Raw genomic sequence first — 20980 nt, 5'->3', positions numbered from 1 at the left:
ATCATGATCGCCAAGATGTCGGAGGGCATAGCCTACAGCCTCCCATTCTTTTTCGGAGAAGAAGCATGCCACCTCGATGTCGCGGAGCAGTACGTAGACGGCAGCAAGCCCCGAGCGGGAATGCATGCTGCCACAGTCACGCTCATGCCGATCTACTACGCCTGCAACAGCAAGCGAGTATCCCCGGAAATGTATCGATGGCTGATGCGCTACCTGGACTGGATTGGACAATCTCTTGGCATTGGCAGAGCAAAAGTTTTGCATCGAGAACGCCAACTGCTCGAAGATCTTGGCTGAGCGTTGTCCGCCGATATATATGAACGTGTGGGGCCTAACCATTTGGAGCATCCTCGGTGAAAGAGCTTGCATCGAGGACGCTTTTGGTCACATTCCAAAGAGCACCATACGCCACTAAGGCTCCCTTGCTTCAGGGTTCCGCTCTCGGATGGTCTCAAATGCGGGCATGTGATACATGTTTCGATTGCTGGATTGAAATGTACCTGCCGCTTGAGACCAACACACCCAAGTTCTGAGATTGTCCGGAAGAGGGTTGCATCTGCTCGAATTCGGAATGGCAAGCTTTTTGCAGCTTCGGGTCGCGCAGTGCCACGACAATCTCGCAAGGGGAGTCTCGATGTGAAGCCTCAGATTCGCCTTGTTTCCAACACCTCACAGAATTATGACACCACCAAAGCCTAGAAGCAAGAGACAAGCTAAGATGCAAATGTTCGGGAAGCAAAGACTGGAGTTTGGACTAGCCGCGCTGACGTGGGCACGACAGGCGCCTCCATTGCTGGTCTGCTTCGCACCTGCCGTGATGGCGACCTGATATCGATAATAATTCGTGCCGGTCAGATTGAAGGAGACCGTTTTCGAGATGTCGTTGCCGTATTGACCAGCCACGATTGTCTCGATACAGGATGCTGAAGATGCAGTGGTGTTGAGACGGCATGATTCGGTGACTACCGCGCTGGTCTCGGAATAGATAGCTGGTGTTGTGGCCAAGTAGAAGTCAGAGCCCTCGGTAATGGTGGCAGTCTGTCAAGGATGATTAATGTCGCGGTCGTGTCGTGGTGAAAGCGCATCTCACCTGGCCGCTGCAGCCCATCGCTGCTGACGTACAGCTCATCACATACGTCGTCGATCCTTCACACGCATTCTGGATCGATGCTGCCCACTGGATGTCGGGATTCATGTGGTCGATGAAAAGCTCCACGGAGTCGCTTTTCACGAGTGCGGCTCTTGCCATCATCAGCAGTAGCAGTGTCGTCCATTTTGTCATGGCCATGTCGACTTTCGAAGAGTATGATGCGAGGAAGGCGACGAGACAGCAGCGCCGACAATTGAAGGTTAAGGTATGCCCGGTAGCAGGCGGTCTGGAAGCGCGGAGGTGCGCGTGCGCGTGCGCGTGCATACATGCAAGGCAGGAGGCAAGGTCGACATGTGGTAGTGACCAGTCCTCGCCAAGCTTTGGCTGTCTCAACGCTTCGTTGCTGAATCTCGCTTGACGCACATGGCTCAGCGAAGCAAGGCGTAGGTACCTTACAGACCGCAGACTACCTCATGGAAGCGAGACCTCCAGCGCCTTCTTCCCATCTTCCTGCTCGCCATCACTCTCAACAGCATTCACCTCGACACCCACCAAAACCTTCGAGTCGACATCAATACCCGTGGTCCGACCAGCTTCCAAAGGACGCTCTGTCCAATAAGCACAACCTCCTTCTCGATAACAGCATCTGGAGTACCTCGGCGGAGATACTTCAGAACTTCGACTGCCTCTCGATCGCGACCCTGAGAGATCAACCATCGTGGACTTTCCGGCAGGATAAACCCTCCTACAACCATAATAGTAGGGATGACGAATTGCAGGATTATCACAAGTCGGTAAGCCCATTGATCACTTCGCTCGTTCATAGCCCAGTTGACGATGACCGCAATAAGCGCACCGAAGAGAAGCATGAATTGATAGGTATTGACAAACGACCCTCGAAGGGAGGCGGGAGCGACCTCGCCCTGGCAGATAGGGATGATGCTGAGGAGTGAAGAAGCGTCAGTACATAGAAATCTTCATATTGAGATATTGAGTTTCTCACTTGCAAATTATCCCCATACTCAAAGCATTAACAATCCTCCCCACCACCAATTGCCAATAACTACTCATACTCGTCGCTTGAATCAATATCCCCACGAGCGCAATGGCAGCCGCGAACCAAAACGCCTTGATTCTCCCAAACTTATTCCCAACATATCCTGCAATCAGTGTGCCGATGGCAATCCCAGCAGTCGGTGTCCCGGACCCGATCGATTGCCATGTGGCTGGAATTCCCCAAGCTTGAGTCTCGGCATTGAAGACACCGAAGTCTTTTTGGAATTGTTTCATGCCGAGCAGACCGCTCCAGTAGTTGAGGTCCAGACCATATGACATGCCGGCCAAAGATGCGTACATGGTGACCATGAGCAATGGCGTGGTGACATCGCGGCCGAATTCGTTTTTCGTTTCCCGAAGCCATGTCGTGATGGCCACCATCGTGGTGGTCGATCTTTGCAGTAGGAAATTTGCAGAGAACGTAAGTTCGTCGGTGAGTTTGGGAAGAATCCGCCATATCATTGAGCTTGAGCTTGAGCTCGAGAAAGATGGCAGGCCGTATTGCCGAACATGTTGCTGTTGGAAAGCTAGTAGGTGAAGCATGAGGGACAGGGATGACTCGACTGATGATCGGCGGATAAGCGTAGGCGTCTAGAGTGTATACATGTACAGTTCGCCTACTGGCTGGTCCTCCCTGCTGCGTTGAAGGTGACTGCGATTAACGGCGCGGATCTCGTGAGATTGCTCTTGTGGCATTAGACAAATGAAGAGCTTTTGCATTACCTATAGTCGGCCGAGTCTTTGCTACGGCTCATTAACGGATGTTCACTATCCTGCCCCTGGGGTTTCGCTTGGTGCCCTTGCCCGCGGGCCAATGCCACAAAGGTCGGGATATGCCATCGATAGGCCGGCCAATGCGGAGTTGAGGCGTCACCTGATATTTGACTACTGCTTGTCGCTGTCCTCCCTTTGCAATACTGAGTCGGATCTGCTTGACGACTGTAGAACACGCCAACCTGAGTCGTTCTTTTGAGCAATCCACTGGCCGGTGCGCAACCTGTCGGCCCACTGCGCAAAGTAGTCTTGAACTGGAAAGAACTTCCTGCTCGCCCAGTGATCCGGATGCCATTCAATTATTGCTTCTGATGACAGGTCAGCATCAAGAAGAGGGATCTCATGGCATTGAACTTGCTCGTATTCAAATCATATGCTACGCTGATTCCAGACGGACTAGTTGCCCTTGTAATCCTCAAGGCCCAGTCTGGCAGCAATTCTCCATTTCCAGGATCGGTCTCTCTTATACCAGAAGAAAAGTCAGAGCCGACTAGATACGAAATGGCGCTAGTTGATGGTGCGATGGGAATAGCATCTTTGGTGTTTGACCTTTTCTGGTGCTCGATGATGATTTCGTCTGTGAAGCAGGGCAGTCGACCAATGAGCTCGATACTCTGCGGGTCCATTCCAATAGCCCTCAGGCCAGCAACATTGACGGGATCCTTTGGCAGTCCATGGGGCGGTACTTGGACATCTGTATTCTGCACATAGCCAGAGTCGATGAGGATGCCGTGTATCGTTTCTAGGCCTTCGATAATTTCTGGGTGTTCAGCTGCAATGCCACTTCGGCTTGGCGTAAGATGGCTCATGGTGGTCTGGAATCATGACAGGTATCACTAACGAAAAGGTAGCTGAGGCATAGGTAGATTTTGAACGTTCATGACTGGCGTTCGAGGGACGAATGTAGCCAAGCTTTGGGTGAAGCACTCTGCCATGGGTATTCTGCTGTCTCCTCGTGGCGTGTCGCACATGTCCCACAAGGATCCCGATTCGTGGCCTCTGGTTTGACGGCGGTATCTGAAGGAGGCAAATGCCCTAGCCAAGGCCGTGCAGCGGGCGCGACTATTCGTAAATCAGCTCCGGCTATTCATAAATCAGTCGTCCGATCGCGGAGGAGGCCTAAGGCAAATTTGTTAGTCATGTCCTCCACCGCTAGATAGCTGTTTTCCACCTCACCGTCGCCATTATACACACCTCACTGTCGCTATTGTCGCCATTCTATCGCCGCCCTTCTACACCCCATATTAGCTATGTTGTCAAGCCCTTCTGCGCAGCTGCAAACCGAGGCCGCCGCCGCCGCTCTATCTCCTGAGCCATATGATCCAAGAAAGCGCTGGTTTCAAGAGATGCGTAGTGAGAGGCCGCGGCCGGTACAAGAGCCGAAGCCAGGTGACCTCGGAGGCCTTGAACTATAGATCGAGACGCTGTCATAGGCACAGGCAGTGCGATAGAAACCCTGTATCCACTCATTCACCTACTTAGGAAGGACCTCCGCCCGCTCCGAGGGCTCTACCAGTACCTACAGCGCTAGCAGGTATGCCAGATTACACTGAGATTGTATAGCAGGAACCATACGTTGATGCGAGGGTCGTAGAACCTCATTTGCTAGGCAGGCAGTATGCCCAGAACAGTCAGGATCAGCTATAGTGTCGAATTCTACGTCTATTATTCACTCAATTCACTCAATTCTTCTTTCCTACGTCATTATTCTACTAAACAGCTAGCATAGGCATTACAGGTCTTCATGCGATGTTGTTCTATATAGATTACTAACAATATAGTCTCACCGAGACCGGAGCGGCCCTAGGTCCGTTGATTTATGAATAGCCGGAGCTGATTTACGAATAGTCGCGCCCCCGTGCAGCCGATCACGAAGCATTCTGGACCAGGCCAGACACGCGAGCAGCAGTTTTGCAGATATCCACTCGGGTATTTCCTTCAGGCCTGCAGCAATTCTAAAGCGGTGTATGCATACGTCTTGTTGCATTGCTTGTTACAAGTAATCGTATGTGTTCTCTCCCGGCAGTGATGCGATGAGTTCCCCGTAGCTTCAGTAGTGTTGGTGGCGACGACTCATAACCGCGACCGAGGCGGAAGCTGGAAGAGCTGGACAATAATAATGCAGCGATATCACTGCCCCCTCATCGCCTCTGAAGTAGTTATGTGGTGCACAACACTCGACGATGCCTTCTTCATAAGGCTGAGCCATTCGTGTTTTGATGACAACTGCTCGCCGCGCATTTGTCCCCCGCGAAAGAAAAAATGTCCCTGGCCAAGGCATGCCGGGATGTGTGGCAGGATCCGTGCTGCGATGACGGAACGCTGCACGGGCCACTTTTCACGTGCCCGCATTATTAATGAGCAATCTCAATCCAGACAACATTTCCACGCATTTTTGCACCTTCATCCACCACTACAACTACAACTGCTGATCCAAAGCCTGAGCCTGACCACAACTCTTCCGATCGCACACTACACAATATGGCGCCTGCAGTCATAATCGACACGACGCCCGACCTCGACATGAACTTCTCCCCGCATGTCAAGCAGCAGAATGGCATTTCCTCGACCCGCACACTGCTCCTCGCACCGCCCTCGGTTGCTTCACATCCTTCCGCGCTCAGCGAGGTGGCACAGTCCTTTGACCGATCACAGACCGACATCCAGATGCTTGACCGCTTAGCACTTGGCCTTGTCGCCCTACCAGATTCCACATACGACATAGTCCTCATACTCACAGACGTAGATCGCACACGCACGGAGAGCTCGCGCTTACTAAATCGAGACGTTATGGGCCGGATAGTGGCAAGCATGAAGCCTGGTGGCAGATTGAAGAGCCAGGACGGCACATTTGGAACAACACACAGCGCAGAGCAGACCGAGGCCATCCTTGCCGGCTTGACAAGTGATAGTGGGCAGGGCATGATGAAGCCTGACAATTCAGCTGGCGCACAAACTGTCAAGCTGAATTTCCGGAAGGAGAAGGCGGATGCCGTGGCGGTCCCAGCGAATGACATCGAGGCTATCAACACGGGCAAGCGGAAGGTGGCAGATCTTGAGGTCAAGGCCGCGCCTGCTGGTGTAGGTTTCATCGACACAGCAGGCGATTTGAATGATGGGTACGAAGATGATGAAGACGAGTTCCCAAGCGACGAAGCTCTTGCGAACGCCGACAGGATTGACCCGGACACTTTGTTGACTGAGGAGGATAGACAGAAGCCGCTCAATATTCGTAAGTTGTGGAGTAGCAATAACCGAGATATGATCAGAACTGACTCTGCAATCTTAGCTGAGGCATGTAAGCCGAACACAAAGCGGCGGAGAGCCTGCAAAGATTGCACATGCGGTCTTGCCGAGCGAATCGAGGCCGAGGATAAAGCGAAGCGCGCAGAGGCGGACAAGAACCTCCAAAAGCTCAATGTAGCAGCCCCAACCCTGGCACAAGACGATCTGGCAGAAGTGGACTTTACTGTTCAGGGCAAGGTCGGGTCATGCGGCAACTGCGCTTTAGGCGACGCTTTCCGATGCGACGGATGTCCTTACATCGGCCTACCTGCGTTCAAGCCTGGAGAGGAAGTCAGGCTGTTGCAGAACGACATTCAGCTGTAGACGGACCACTTGGTACGACGACACGATAAGATAGCATGAATAGACGCGGAAATGCCGCATGGCCCAGACTTGAGGCTAACCATCTGTAGATACCATGAATATTAAAATGAACTGAAATTGGACCGCATTCTTGAACTTTAAAAGCAGTATCGGCTATTCCTCCAAACCAGGCTGCAAAATGAAACCCATCCTTAGCCAAATAGTATCCGAACTAGTAGCCATCACGCATAATTCTCCCACGTCCCCAGCACCGCCCTTTTCAACCTCGCCATCCTCTCACCCTTCCCACTCCCAGCCTTCTCCACCCTCGCAAACTTCTTCAACCCTTCATTCCTAGCCTCCTCCACATTATCCAAAACCTCTCTAACCGTCCACCCCCTCACCACAACCTTCTCACAAACCGTCGCAACGCCGCCCGCCTCCCTCTTCCAAACCGTAACCCGAACTTCCGTCGGCGGCGGTTGACAAAGATACATTTTCCAAACACTAGACTCCGGTCCTGGAAACAGGGCATGGAGAGCTCGTTGCGAGGCTTCGAGTTTCGAAAGTTCGCGCAGTTCGAGGTCGAGGGTTGGGAACTTTGGGTTTTGGTTAGGGAAGAGGAGGGTTGGGTTTGAGGCGTGGTTGTAGAAGTTTTGGATCACATAGTAGTGGCTGTGATGGGAGAGGACTGGGGAGGTGAGGTCTGGTGAGGGGAGGTAGTCGGAGAGGTTGAGGAATTTATGGATTGGGTGCATTCGGGAGATTTTACCGAGGGTTGTGAGGAGGGGGTTGAGGTGATAGGTTTCTTTGCTGGTTTGGGGGCGTGGGGCTATGAAGAGGCGTCGACGGTAGAGGGGGGTGGTTGTGATGATTTGGTGGAGGGATCTGTTGACGCGCTGGCAGGCGATTAGATCTCGGAAGGAGATGTCTTGGAGGATTTTCTCGAGGAGCTCTTCGATGGCGAAGACTCTTGAAGCGGCGTTTGATGATGTGGCTGTCGTCTTCGTGTTGAAGTACACTGACGTGTTGTAATCGGCCATGTTTTCGCGAACGTTGGAAAATTGCTCTGGCTGATCTTCTGGAAGCGAAGTCTTCGCATCCTGGAGAGCTCTACCGTGGTCGATGACTGAGCAATTGTTTGCGTTTCTCTTAGCCAGCCGCTTGCTGACCTGGTCACTCACGGATTGGAATGTCTCAATGACGCCGTCGCCTGACATAGGTAAGCCACCGAGAGTGGCATCGAAACTCAGGACACCGGAGGTGGATCTTGAGCGCTGCATCGAGGGAGGCGAGACGTCTCCAGTAGACCAGCCATCACTTCTTTGGGACAGGGTACTACTTCGCCAAAGATCGAAGCCGGATTGAGTCCTAGAAAGGATTCTGCCCACAGCAAAGTCCACTGGATCTGGAGTGACAGAATCGATGCCTGAAGCCTCCTCTGCTCTTAGGCCCTCAGCCGTAGTACACACGTCTTTCTGTGTTGGAGCCAAGCCTGCTTTATGCGATGAACTCCTGGTCAAGAGCTCGAATGTTGAGCTTTGTCTGCTCACGCCTCGTCGAATCCTGATCGTCTTGTTTCTCGCCGGTATGGGGCTTGCCTTATGTTGATCCACCGATGCGAGACTTGCATGGGCATGACTATCTTCCGACTTGGCTACACTACCAGATGATGTACTCTGCAATGCATCCATTCGGAGGTCATTTGAAGTGCGTTTCTTCTGAAGACGTCTTGGAGCTCGCTTTGGGCTTCGATCACTGCGAAGCACGACCAATTGTTTCTCTGATTTTGTGTTGTCCTGATGCTGAAGTACATTTGGAGCACTTTTGGTTGCAGCCGCGATCGGTCCGGGGGCATTCAACTTGTGAGTACCATTGTCTGTAGTGGTTATACTGTCTATCGCTGTCAAGTCGGGTTGCTGGAACGCATTCTTGCGAAAATGTGTCGGGCCTGATATGACCAATTTCTTCTTCTGCTTCTTCTCATCTTTCTTCTCGGTCCGCTCGAAGTCGTAATGTCGGACAATCGCCAGTGGGGCTCCAGGATCCATGGTTTGAGCTTGCGCGTGCTTGAATGGCTTTAGGTACCAGAAATCGGTCGAACTGCCGGCGGGCGCATGGGGAAGAGGATATGGTATATTGTCTGGGGAAAAGGGTGTGCTGGGTAGATAGTGTTCTTTAGTGATGTCAGGTCGTTGGATGATAGTCCGAGGCTTGATCAACTTTGAGGTCGAAGAAAGTAGAATCAAGCTCAAATGAATATTGTTAAAAGAAGCTGGACCAGGATGTGAGGGAAATGCGCGCCAAGTGAGTGCCGGAGCACATGATCGAGCATGTGAGACTTGGTAAGTGAGTCGAAATTGTGGCAAGCTTTCATGTGCCCGCGGGATCTTGTGAAAGTTTAGTGAGGGCAACAGACAGTAAGGAGGCAGGTGATGGACGCGACTCGGAGAGGAACACTGTACTAGGCAAGCATGTGTTATATGATGGAACATGCGAGAGAACTTACGGTGTAGCCTGAGACTCAATGCCTACTTTGACCCTCAACTACGTTTGCTACTCGCCATTCATACAAGGGATTGCTCCTGGCAGTGCCCATGTCGGGCGTTGCAAAATTGATGTTGTGGTTCGGAGTATGGGGTGGAGTAGACATTGTCATAGATCAAAGCAGATCCATGATGTCCTTGTCGGCGTCACTCGCAAGCAGCTCGTGCATTCCTGTGGGCATGATGGGCTTGCCGTCAGGTCCTTTCACGTACTTGAAAGGCATGCTAATACTCTCTGTAGGTCCCTTGCCATCGCGATTTGGCTGTGAAGGCACATGGATTTCTGGTCGGTCGACGTAGTCAATCTCGTCCAGCTTCTCTGGGTCATAGTAAGTATCTGATGACTCCTGGCAGGCAATAACACTCACTGCCTTCCTGCACGACGATCCTCGTCGTCCTCACTGCTGTGTCTGTCGTCATCTGCTCGGGCCCGAGCCTCCGACCTGGAAAGCCGAGCTTCCTCAGATCTCCAGTGCGGTCGCGTGGCGGATCATCGCCCAGTATACCACCGAACAAAAAGCCATCGAACAGGTGGGCGTCTTGAGGGTTGATGTCCTGGTCGGCTTTCGGGTCGAGAAGACAGATCTTCTGTCTGGCTTCTGGTGTGGCGTACAGAGCCTCTACCGACTGTGAGGTCTTGCTGCTCGCAGGAAGTTTCAGCTTTTCGAAAGAGTCGAAGGAAGATGTCAGGCCTGAGAGGAGGAAGTGGTAGCCAGCAGCAGTGCTTTCCTCAGAAATGGTATTGTATTCGAGCGCTTGCCAATCTTCCAGCTCGGGATCGAGATGCTCGACGATGAACGTGTAACTTTTCTTGTGCCCGGTGGACGACATGCCGATGCGAGTTGCTCTTGCCCCGAGTGTCATAGTCTGCTGGTGGATGTTGACATCAAAGCAGAACTTTTTGATGGGGCGTCAGGCCTCGCAACCAATCGGCTTGACTCCAGGTGTGCTTGAAACATTGAGCATCCGATCTCGCATTGCTTGGAGGCAGGCTCGTCCTTCTGGCCATTGAGTAACAACTGAGTAGCAAGATGCTGGCGGCACGGAGAGCGAACATCCTCTCATTGCCCAGCCCACTCCGACAAGTGCTTTCACGTACCCTCGCGACCGCCACCTCCACCCCCCTTGACTCTTCCTCCCCGGCCGCGAGCAGTGTCGAATCGCGGACGCCGCCCTATTCCAAGCTGGTCCAGAATCTGCACCACGTACGACGACTGCTACCGAAGCGACCTCTTACTCTTGCCGAGAAGATCTTGTTCTCACACCTCGACAATGCCGAGGACTCATTATTGCAAGGCACCAACAATGGCACACATATACGGGCCAAGGCCACCCTGAAGCTCAACCCAGACAGGGTTGCTATGCAAGATGCGAGTGCTCAGATGGCCTTGTTGCAGTTCATGAGCTGTGGAATGCCCACCACTGCTGTGCCTGCGAGTATACATTGCGACCACATGATCGTGGGTGAGAAGGGCGCAGATATCGATGTGCCAAACAGCATCAAGGGCAACAAGGAGGTCTATGATTTCTTGGAAAGTGCAGGCAAGAAGTATGGAATCGAGTTTTGGCCACCGGGCGCCGGCATCATCCACCAGACAGTGCTGGAGAACTACTCTGCACCCGGCTTGATGATGCTTGGCACAGATAGTCACACACCGAACGCGGGAGGTCTTGGTGCTATCGCGATTGGTGTAGGAGGCGCTGATGCCGTGGACGCCATGGTTGGCGCTCCATGGGAGCTTAAGGCACCCAAGATCCGTGGTGTTAGACTCGTCGGCCAGCTCAGTGGATGGGCTTCGCCAAAAGACGTGATTCTTGCGCTTGCTGGCAAGCTGACGGTGCGAGGCGGTACAGGATACATTACTGAGTACTTTGGACCTGGTGTCGAAACACTGTCATGTACAGGCATGGCCACTATTTGGTAAGCGCCGATCAGGTCGCGAGATCACGAAGTGCTCACTGACACTCTCTAGCAACATGGGTGCCGAGGTCGGTGCGACCACATCTATCTTCCCGTATACTCCTTCATCACATGGCCCATATCTCCAGTCAACGCACCGTGCATCGATCGCCGAGCAAGCTGATGCGATTGCGGCCTCGCCTGGACCACACAACCTACTCAGACCCGACTCAGACTGCGAGTATGACGAAGTAGTTGAGATCAACCTTTCTGAATTGGAACCTCACATCAATGGACCTTTCACCCCCGATCTCTCTACTCCCCTTTCAGGGTTCAAGGAGGCAGTAGAGAAGAACCGATGGCCATCGACCTTTGGTGCCGGTCTCATTGGTAGCTGCACCAACAGTTCCTACGCCGACATGACTCGCGCCGAATCCCTCGTTCAGCAAGCACATGCTGCCGGACTCAAGCCAAAGGCCGACTTCTTCATCACTCCTGGTAGTGAGCAGATTCGAGCCACCTTGGAGCGAGACGATACTCTTGATACTTTCACTGAAGCAGGAGGCGTTGTTCTCGCCAACGCATGTGGACCTTGCATTGGAATGTGGACGCGCACAGACGGTGTTGAGAAGGGCGAGGATAATGCCATTTTCACATCTTACAACCGCAACTTCCCGGGCCGAAATGATGGCAATCGGCAGACCATGAACTTCTTGGCATCGCCCGAACTTGTCACCGCCATGTCGTATGCTGGCCGCACTGACTTTAACCCGATGACAGACTCCATCAAGACACCTTCTGGCGAGGAGTTCCGCTTCCAACCACCCCAAGGTACTGATTTGCCAGCCGCCGGTTATGCTTCTGGAAATGCCCTCTTCCGCCCTACCGAGCCCGTACCTAACGCCAGCATACCCATCTCTGTTGACCCCAATTCCACCCGTCTCGAGCTGCTAGAGCCATTTGAGCCCTTCCCAGAGGGCGAACTTACTGGACTAAAGGTACTTGTCAAGGTCAAAGGACAGTGCACCACAGACACAATCTCTGCTGCCGGGCCATGGCTTAAGTACAAGGGACACTTGACCAACATTAGCGAAAATACTCTCATTGGCGCCGTCAACGCCGAGACTGAGGTCGTAAACCAAGTCAGCGATGTTGACGGGCAGACGTATACCATTCCTGAGCTTGCTAAGAAATGGAAGTCTCAAAATCAGCCATGGCTCGTTGTCGCTGAGCACAATTACGGGGAGGGATCTGCCAGAGAGCACGCAGCACTCCAACCTCGCTTCCTGGGTGGTAAGATCATCCTGACCAAGTCCTTCGCGCGCATCCACGAGACGAACTTGAAGAAGCAAGGCGTCATTCCTCTTACATTTGAAAATGAGGCAGACTATGATAAGATGGCCGGCTGCGACGAAGTCTCAACCGAAGGTCTCTACGACGTGCTCAAGGGCGGCGATGGCCCTATCACTCTGATCGTCAAGAAGAAAGACTCAGGCGAGACTCATCGCGTACCAGTCAAGTACAATCTGTCTCCTGACCAGAAGAAGTTCATACTGGCAGGATCAGCATTGAATCTGCTGGCACAAAAGAGCAAACAGAAGCAAGCGCAGTCCTAGGAATACTACCTTCATCTGTATTGCTTGGCATTTAATCCAACATTCAATACGCTTCTTGGCTGGTACGGAGATGATTGTGTGTTTCAATTGGCGTTCTGCTATCTGATACCACGAGAGGGTTGAGATAAAAGCGGCCAGGAGCGGCAGGGGAAGATTTCTGCACAATCATGTTATGTACATTAGTATGCACTTCTCAGTGTGTGCCAACTAGTTTCAATTATTCCACATATCGTCACGTTCTTGTGTATCTTGCGAACTTCACCATCTCACGTGATCAGGTGTCTAGATTTGAGTCTGTACCTTCCTCTCTGCAGCGCGATCAGAGCTTGCATCCCTCTCCTTGGAGATGCTGGGTGCCGTGCTTGGATTGACACCAGCAATAAACTTGGCCTCGTTCTCATGGAAGAAAGACCAATCACCGATCTCCTCGTCAGCGAACTGATCAAGATCCAGACCACGAATCTCAGCCTCCTCAGACACCCTGAGTCCCAAGCCAGGAATGTACTTGAGCACGATCAGGATTATCGACGTGACAACGAAGCTGTATGCCGAGACGGCCACAATTCCAGCAAGCTGATATCCGATCTGAACACCATGGCCATTGATCGCTCCACCATCACTGAGGTATTCTGGTTCCTCGAGTGATCCGATGACTCGGTCGGCGAAGATTCCTGTGAGGAAAGAGCCGACCATGCCGCCGATACCGTGGAGTTTGAAGACGTCGAGACCTTCGTCGATGTGGATCCATTCGCTGAGGTTTTGGAGAGAGGAGCAGACGACGCCTGTAATGAAACCTATGACTGCTGCGAGCCAGAAATGTACGAAGCCTGCGGCTGGTGTGATGCCGACGAGGCCGGCGATTGCTCCTTCGCAGGCGCCAACGCAGCTGAATTTGCCTTTGTTGCGGATCAGGTCGACCATGACCCAGCCGATGATACCGAAGCTGTGATATGTCAGTTCGACCTCTCTATTCATATGTTCACGAGATACCGCTCACCTGGCAGCCACATTGGTGTTGAAGACGGCATAGAGGGAGCGAACAGAGGAGGTCAAAGTCGAGCCGCCATTGAATCCGAACCATCCGAACCAAATCAGTATCGTACCAAGGAATACCAGAGTCATGTTGTGGGGCTTAGAATGGCCTGGCTCAGTCTTGGATTTCCTCTTGCCTAGCACAAGGGCATATGCCAAACTTGCACATCCAGACGCAATGTGGACAGGACCGCCACCGGCAAAGTCGAGTTCGCCGAGTTTGTAAAGCCATCCATTACTGTTCCACGTCCAGGAGGCGATTGGGCAATAGACAATTGTGGCCCAGATAAAGCTGAACAGCAGCGATGGTAAGATCCTTCCACGTTCGAACGAGCCTCCGATGACAAGCTCCACAGTTGCAGCGCAGAAGAGGAGTTGGTAGAATACGAAGATGACTTCTGGGAGGACACCGGTAGGCGCAACGCGGACATTCATGAGGCCGAAATTACTCAAGTCGCCGATAAATGCACTGCTTGTGCGCGAGTAGGCGAGAGAGTAGCCCTGTTTTCGCAGTCAGGCTATGTGCCAGTATCACACACCTTTCGAGTGAAGCATACCCAGAACATCCATTGGAAAGTGACGACGGCGATGACACTCAAGCTCTGGAATATCAAGCTCAGGCTACTCTTGCGACGTGCCAGTCCGGAGTACAGCAAGCCAATGCCGGGGATGATGAGCCAGACAAGAAATGTGCAGACGGCGAGGTACACGAAATGGAACTCGTAGCCGAAGTACTGATCGTTGACATTCGTCGTCAAAGGGTCTCCGCCCATTGGCGAAGCAGAGTCATACTCGGGCTGTGCAACAATGTCAGCGGTCGAAGCGGTCGAATCCGGTGACGAGTGAGCTTACCTCCACGGAAGACATGCTGCTACACGGCGGTCCAAGCAGCAGGACTGAGGTGTACGAAGGAGGCAGAAATCTCGGCGCAAGGAGGAGACGACAGCATTATAGGCACAGAGAAGCTACAACGTGCACATGGTGAACAATGCGCGTCGCGAATTCGTTCGCGAGAGCTTGGTCAGATAACCGTCTCGTCGCATCCATACACGAGGCGTGCTTGCGAATGCCCAGAGATGCCACGGTTGGCGCAGTCTGAGACCAGGACAGCAGAGATAAGGAGCTCGGCAGGCGGTCTTCGATGTCTGGGCGCAGGTAACTGCGCAGAAGACAGACACGAATGCTGAATCGTACAGTCAGTAAGTATTCTACACCGCGGGCTTGCTTCCGCTTGCTCGGCAGCCAATGACCCGGAAGGCAAATGTCAACGGCGATCCTCCTCCGAGATGTTGTTGGATGCCGGCGACGACTTCCGATGGAATATATGTCTATCACGTCAAGGTTAGAGGCTACGAATGTGTACTGCTTGGTAGGCGGTGTTTCCTTCCCATCCTTTGACCGCTTTCCTTGAGTGAATAGCCAGAAAATGGCGCACCAGAAGCTGCTCTCAGTGGAGGAAATCTCCAAGCACAATACGCCAGACGACTGCTGGATTGTGGTCGATGGCAAGGTGTATGATATGACTGAATTCGCTCCAGACCACCCTGGTGCCCCAGAAAGTAAGAAGAATCGACCTGATGGCATGCAACGGATGGAGACTGACCGTTCTTTCAGTAATATGGCGACACGCTGGCCGTGACGCGACAACAACGTATCATTCTGTACACCCTCCCTCGCTCCTCACGAAAGAGCTCGATGCATCCAAGATCAAAGGCGACGTCGACCGGAAAACGATCACTGAAGACTTCCAAAAACCTCCTCCCACCGAGACTCCCGAGCTTCGCTTGAATGAGAAGCCACCACTCAGCGCCGTTATCAATGCACAAGACTTTGAAGATGTCGCTGAACGGACAGCAAGTAAAAAGACGTGGGGCTTCTACAGCTCTGCGGATACAGGCTGCTATACCAGAGATCGCAACAAGGATTACTTCAGTCGAATATGGTTCCGGCCAAGACTGTTACGAGACGTCAAGAACGTCAACACAGCAACAACGATTCTGGGACATAAGGCAGGATTGCCGATCTTCGTGGCTCCTGCAGCGATGGTGAAGATGATACATCCGGACGGCGAGAAGGTGATTGCGAGAGGTTGTGTTCGGGAACGCGTGCCCCAGGGCATCAGCACGAATGCCAGCTTTCCGATTGAAGAGATCGTACCCAGTATAGATCCCGGCTCTAATGCATTCTTCTTCCAGCTTTATGTCAACAAGGATCGGGCAAAGAGCGAGAGTCTTCTGAAGCACGTACGGAGTCTTGGTATAGATGTGGTTATGGTAACAGTAGACGCGCCGATGCCTGGGAAGCGAGAAGCAGATGAGCGCGTCAAGATGGACGAAAGCCTCAGCACGCCTATGAGCGGAATGAAAGGCAGCAATGATAAACGAGGCGGCGGAATCGGTCGTCTGATGGGAGCCTACATCGCGCCTGATTTCACCTGGGATGAATTTACGTGGCTGAGGAAGGTCTGGGATGGGAAAATCGTGGTTAAGGGCATCCAGGCATGGCAAGACGCGAAAATGTGTGCTGATGCAGGCTTGGATGGAGTTCTGTTGTCGAATCATGGAGGTCGGAATCTCGATACTTCACCACCGAGCATCATGACACTACTCGAATGCCAAGCGAACTGCCCGGAAATCTTCTCGAAGCTGGAGGTCTTGGTCGACAGCGGCATTCGAAGGGGAAGTGATGTTCTCAAATGTCTCTGTCTAGGTGCGACAGCTGTCGGTCTCGGTCGGCCGTTCTTATTCGCTTCGAATTACGGACAAGAAGGTATTGAGCATCTCGTTGATATTATCAAGACCGAGCTCGCTACGGCTATGGCTTTGATTGGTATTACGGATGTGAAGCATTGTCATCCAGGATTGGTGAGCACTTTAGATTTGGATTATCTTGTGTCTAGAGGTGAGGGCCATCCTTACGCGACAGGCCTGCGACTTGAGAGCTTCAGAGCTTTGGATGTCAGGTCTAAGCTATGAAGTGAGGTTTGCGCCATCACATGCGTGAGTGAGTTGATACATTGATATATTACATAGATGATAAATGTGACAACGACTTTTTTTCGAACAATACATCGACAGCTGCAGCGCACCACGACCACACATCTAGATCTGTCTTTAACCCGCTCAGCGCAGCATCCAGCGTCAACCTGTGTTGAAGGCGCCATTCATCTAATAAGCTGTAAACATGGTCATTTATTACGGCAAGTGGGACACTGGCCACGACGAGCCCCCGCATCAAGTCGACATACCGACTGCATTACGCAACGTTGGTGTTGCTCTCTACGATGACTCCCGAGCCTACGACGTCTACATACGCTACATCCGCGGCAAGGACCTCTACGACACATGGAGCATCAGGCAGCTGCAGGAACTTTGCAACGAAAAGCGTCTGCGACTTCGAGGCATGCCCGCCGTCTATCCTGGCCCAGTGTCCCACCCCTGGGTTCAAGAGAGCTTTCGGCGCCTGCATGCATTTCTCGTAGAAGCTCTGGAGAAGTCCGAAATTGCTACAACATTCGAAAGATTTCTCGACCTCCACAAAGGCTTGAGGTTCAAAATCTATAAAAGGCACTTCAACCAGCTCTGCGATGAAACTGGCTTGACTCCACTAGTCGCTCCACCAGCAATCACATTAACCTCCCACCAGGTTCGCAAAGAGGCACTTCCAATCTTCTTCAAACGCAACTTCGTCCTACGAACCACGACGAAGGACCCAACTCTCCACGCATCTTTCCTGCCACCCCCTCCAGCACCAGGTCTCGGCTCACTCCCAGACGCCAAAGATCGTAAGCGGACCGTCTCCAGCAGATTCCCCAAAGCACCTTCAAGCTACTCCATCAACATCAGACGTCTCAGCCTCTGCAGATTCTCGACCACTGGGGACCGAGCAGATGGTGGTGTTTGGTATATTGATCTTGACGCTGAGAAGGTTGAGAAGCGCGTCACTTGGATTGCTGGAGCTGGGCATGGAGAGCGATTCGATGAGAAGGGAAAGAAGAAGGTGGAGAAGGGTATTGCTGATGCTACGTCTAGGTTGCGGAAGTGTGTGGATGTGATGATGGAGAGAGATGGAAAGTTGCTGGGAAGTGATTCTTTGATTTTCAGGGATGCGATCGAGAGCAATGGCAAGAAGTGATGGGGCTTTTGCTGCATACGGATGGAGAGAGCATGGCATTATGATTATTTGCGATAAGAGTCGGTCTCGAAGCTGTGAAGCTGAATGAGCTAGGACCAGTGGGTTGCAGTTTCAGAATTGCAAGCTGTTTCACGAATATGAGGTTTCTCTCGATCTATTACGCTCACCCGAGAATGCATGCAAGCAGCCGCCAAATGTGATATCTGCTGGAGGAAGCCAGACAAATCTGCTCGGCCGCTGCTCTGGGTGAAGTTCGTGACGCTTCGCCAAAGGATGAGATCCTACACGAGTGCGACCGAGGGTGTGGTGACAGTCGGTCTCGGTGATAGCTTGGCAAGGTTCCACAATGCAGCGACAGGTCGCCATCTAAAGGTGAGTTGTAGGCACAGGAGCGTGGAGCGTGGATGCCGATGTTGCACTGCGGCCGTGGTCCCGTAGCGCCTTCTTGACCAGCGCATATCAAGATATTATTGAGGGCCGGTGTGGTAGTGATGGTGTACACTTCACGTCTGCGTGCGGCCTCGTCCGAAGGTGGCCGTGAGGTGAGGTGCACTTCTACATCTCCCGCTTGTCAGGCCGCGATCTATCCGAGGCAGATGTACAGAGATACACTTTCGGCAGCCCAGGAGCGCAGCGCCGGTCTGACCACCAAAATCGCCGAGCTGACCACCGCGGTGGTCAGGAACTCTAAAATGACAGGGGGTTAGCCGAGGTTAAGCTAATTGGAATGCGAAACCATTGAGTAAGTTTATTATATTTTTAATAGAATTTAAATGAAATTTCAATAAGAAATAAATAATCTTTTATTTTTTTACTTCTATAATAATTACTATAGGGTAAAGATTTTTTAAAAGGATTTAGAAAGGATTCGGAAAGGATTCGGAAAGGATTCGGAAAGGATTTAAAAAGGATTCGGAAAGGATTTAGATAGGAATTAAATAGGAATTAAATAGGAATTAAATACAATTTAAATAGAATTAATATAGTACTCTTAAAAAACAATTTAGTAAAGGACGGAAACTAATACTACTACCGCTACTTGTAGCAATAGTATAGGCTATCGAGAGTAATACGACCTATAGCAATATAGGCAGCTATATTTAGTAAGATAGGATAACGAGACTATCGCTTAGGCTAATAACTAGAGCCCTGCAATATAGGTATTGTAGAAGTGTAATACAAACAATGTGCTATACGAGGTTGATAATCTGTCTACTCTACCGAAGGAGGCCTCTTATATAGGCTTAAAACTAGCCTATAGGTATAGGGCCGGTTACTAGCTAATATCCCTCCCTTTCTTTATATCTAACTAGATACGCTTTACATTGCGCGCTTAAAACAAACATGTATGCATCCTTAGCGGTCTTAGCTAAGGCTATTTTTACAACTCCGCAATAATACCCCTAGGGTAGCATTAATCCTAGATACTATAATTATATAAAAACGACTTCCTAAGCAATACTATATAGACCTACTATTGCTTCAACGCGCCGTAATCCTTACTAGTAATAACCTTATCTGCTAGTCGGCTCTCGAAATCTCCTCCGTATACGTTAAAGCTATTAGTACCGAAGTACTGTCCCTCGTAGAAAGCTTAATTAACGAGGAGGTTAGTAGCCTTTTCCGTCGTAGCTTTCTCCTAATCGTATAGATACTCCTTAAGTCCTTCGTTATTAAGCTAGAGGATCTATTTAACTTCGTTCTAAACAACGTAACTTAACTAAGGAATCCTACTAACTAGGGCGTCGGAGATATAGCCGAGATCTTTAACTAAGATAGCCGTAGGGAAAGCGAATAGTACGAAGGAGTTAGAGGCTAGGAGGGCGGTTAGATTGCGGTACGCTTTAGCAACCTAAGAGACTATTAAGTTCTCGTAGCCCTTAACCTTAGTGCCGTTAATAACGCGAGAGTAGCCTAGGTTAATTAATATACAGTTACTCTTAGTCTTTAGATTACTATATAGTAGGTATAGTATCTAAATAGAGACCTCGTACTCCTTTAGAGGGTTAAGGATCTACTCCGCTTTACGTCTCTTACTATTAGACTAACTATCGAATATATAGTCGAGGTCGTCGTCGGTAAGGTGCTTATTAGTAAGCTTACCGATCTTGCTTAGTAGGACTAGGCTACGAGCCTTAAGCTTCTCAACCTAGTTCGTAAAGACCTCGGGCTAATATATGCCTTCGATAATAGTAGAGCAGCTAGTCTTATCCTTAGATATAAGGCAGACCTTAATACGTAGGTAACTAGCACCCTCGCTAGCTACAAGCTTAACTATATCTTATCTAAGACGAGTAGACTCCTTAGAAGGACAGTTTTTATAAGTACCGCTAACCTTAAAGAACTTAGTAGGCTTAGGGACGGAGATAAGCTCGTATATATAATTAGGTCGAAGGGCGATAGCTAAGAGCTATAGGGCAGGGTACTAGCGGACGATTTAGTTGCTTATACTATAAGTTTAAAAGGCATTGCGGCCTTCTTACTTAGACTTAGGCATTGTACGTATATACTAGAGGTATATTTTAAACTCCTCCTATATTAGATCGATAAGGAAAGGAAGATACGCTCCGCGAGGCTCTTATAACTAACTAAAGACTTAAGGGAAGATAGCATTGCTAGTCTAGCGAAAGCGGTCGAAGGAGGTGCCTTAGCTAAGGATACCGGTAACGAACTTGCTCTAGCGATCTGTTAGCGTAAGGGCGCGAGTAATAGTACTAGTAGGGTTAAACGCGTAGAGTCCTAGAGATATCGGGGCGGCAATAGGGCGTCTAGGAAACTAGTTAGTATAGGCCTAATTAGCCTTAAGTGTTATAGTTCGAAACGTGGTTTTGAAGTGTGTTAATTTATATTATGTCTATCTAGCTACGGAGGAAGTATGCCTATAAGGCGGCTAGTAGTAGCCGCCTAGGTGTCCCTTCCCTCCTAGCTTCGTAATAAAATCCCCTAGTCGCGAAATGTCCGCGACTACGTAGACTATACCTATAATAGACTCACAATGCTATCGTATTCTCGTATAGGTATACTAACTATACTTAATAGACTAACTGTCGTCTACTATAGAGTCTCCGTCTAGGTTTTAATAACTTACGCGTTACGCGTCGCCTGCTCGGCTATAATCGAGTAGTTTTAGGTTACTAATTCTAAGCCTTTAGCCGCTACCTAGCGCTTTAGGAATCTAATAGCATTCTTCCTATATAGGACGTATAGGGCGTTAAAGGCGGTAGCGATAAATATGCCGATACGG

General features: G+C 50.9%; 9 protein-coding genes across 9 annotated transcripts; 4 read left to right on the top strand and 5 right to left on the bottom strand.

Moving 5' to 3' along the window:
• Positions 1-1626: 1626 nt before the first annotated feature.
• Positions 1627-2380, bottom strand: MYCFIDRAFT_41637 (uncharacterized protein; the record flags this gene model as incomplete). Its single annotated transcript, XM_007926019.1, has 2 exons — positions 1627-2032; positions 2094-2380. 2 exons carry the CDS (start codon positions 2378-2380, stop codon positions 1627-1629), a joined length of 693 nt encoding a protein of 230 aa, XP_007924210.1.
• A 3271-nt stretch (positions 2381-5651) lies between these two features.
• Positions 5652-6643, top strand: MYCFIDRAFT_203157 (uncharacterized protein). Its single transcript, XM_007927187.1, has 2 exons — positions 5652-6152; positions 6210-6643. Exons 1-2 carry the CDS (start codon positions 5711-5713, stop codon positions 6527-6529), a joined length of 762 nt encoding a protein of 253 aa, XP_007925378.1. The 5' UTR covers positions 5652-5710; the 3' UTR covers positions 6530-6643.
• Positions 6644-6654: 11 nt separating this feature from the next.
• Positions 6655-7388, bottom strand: MYCFIDRAFT_203156 (uncharacterized protein). The gene has a single exon (XM_007927186.1). It carries the CDS (start codon positions 7264-7266, stop codon positions 6751-6753), a length of 516 nt encoding a protein of 171 aa, XP_007925377.1. The 5' UTR covers positions 7267-7388; the 3' UTR covers positions 6655-6750.
• A 1300-nt stretch (positions 7389-8688) lies between these two features.
• MYCFIDRAFT_210976 (uncharacterized protein) lies at positions 8689-9508 on the bottom strand (the record flags this gene model as incomplete). Its single annotated transcript, XM_007927185.1, has 2 exons — positions 9423-9508; positions 8689-9373 (listed from the first exon to the last, which is right to left on the bottom strand). A coding segment is annotated over exon 2 (315 nt), but the record flags the coding sequence as incomplete, so codon positions are not given.
• MYCFIDRAFT_112257 (uncharacterized protein) lies at positions 9171-9855 on the bottom strand (the record flags this gene model as incomplete). Its single annotated transcript, XM_007927184.2, has 2 exons — positions 9171-9373; positions 9423-9855. Coding segments are annotated over 2 exons (636 nt in total), but the record flags the coding sequence as incomplete, so codon positions are not given.
• Positions 9838-12570, top strand: MYCFIDRAFT_187657 (uncharacterized protein; the record flags this gene model as incomplete). The annotated part of the gene is made up of 3 exons (XM_007927183.1): positions 9838-9998; positions 10208-10975; positions 11028-12570. The coding sequence occupies 3 exons, from the start codon at positions 9838-9840 to the stop codon at positions 12568-12570; spliced, it is 2472 nt and encodes an 823-aa protein (XP_007925374.1).
• Positions 12571-12852: 282 nt separating this feature from the next.
• Positions 12853-14469, bottom strand: MYCFIDRAFT_82875 (uncharacterized protein; the record flags this gene model as incomplete). The annotated part of the gene is made up of 4 exons (XM_007926162.1): positions 12853-13513; positions 13568-14103; positions 14160-14399; positions 14455-14469. The coding sequence occupies 4 exons, from the start codon at positions 14467-14469 to the stop codon at positions 12853-12855; spliced, it is 1452 nt and encodes a 483-aa protein (XP_007924353.1).
• Positions 14470-15028: 559 nt separating this feature from the next.
• Positions 15029-16577, top strand: MYCFIDRAFT_42073 (uncharacterized protein; the record flags this gene model as incomplete). Its single annotated transcript, XM_007926056.1, has 2 exons — positions 15029-15161; positions 15217-16577. 2 exons carry the CDS (start codon positions 15029-15031, stop codon positions 16575-16577), a joined length of 1494 nt encoding a protein of 497 aa, XP_007924247.1.
• A 208-nt stretch (positions 16578-16785) lies between these two features.
• On the top strand, positions 16786-17736 carry MYCFIDRAFT_195745 (uncharacterized protein; the record flags this gene model as incomplete). The annotated part of the gene is made up of 1 exon (XM_007927182.1): positions 16786-17736. The coding sequence occupies one exon, from the start codon at positions 16786-16788 to the stop codon at positions 17734-17736; it is 951 nt and encodes a 316-aa protein (XP_007925373.1).
• Positions 17737-20980: the final 3244 nt, after the last annotated feature.

The sequence above is a fragment of the Pseudocercospora fijiensis genome (genome assembly GCF_000340215.1).
Source record: "Pseudocercospora fijiensis CIRAD86 unplaced genomic scaffold MYCFIscaffold_3, whole genome shotgun sequence".
NCBI classification, from domain to species: domain Eukaryota; kingdom Fungi; phylum Ascomycota; class Dothideomycetes; order Mycosphaerellales; family Mycosphaerellaceae; genus Pseudocercospora; species Pseudocercospora fijiensis.
This window is presented reverse-complemented; position numbering and strand designations above follow the sequence as displayed.

Coding starts and splice junctions, on each gene's coding strand:
- MYCFIDRAFT_203156 (XM_007927186.1), bottom strand. CDS start 7,266: ATGCACCCAATCCATAAATTCCTCAACCTCTCCGACTACCTCCCCTCA.
- MYCFIDRAFT_203157 (XM_007927187.1), top strand. CDS start 5,711: ATGGGCCGGATAGTGGCAAGCATGAAGCCTGGTGGCAGATTGAAGAGC. Junction 6,153..6,209: donor ACAGAAGCCGCTCAATATTC/GTAAGTTGTGGA, acceptor CTGCAATCTTAG/CTGAGGCATGTAAGCCGAAC.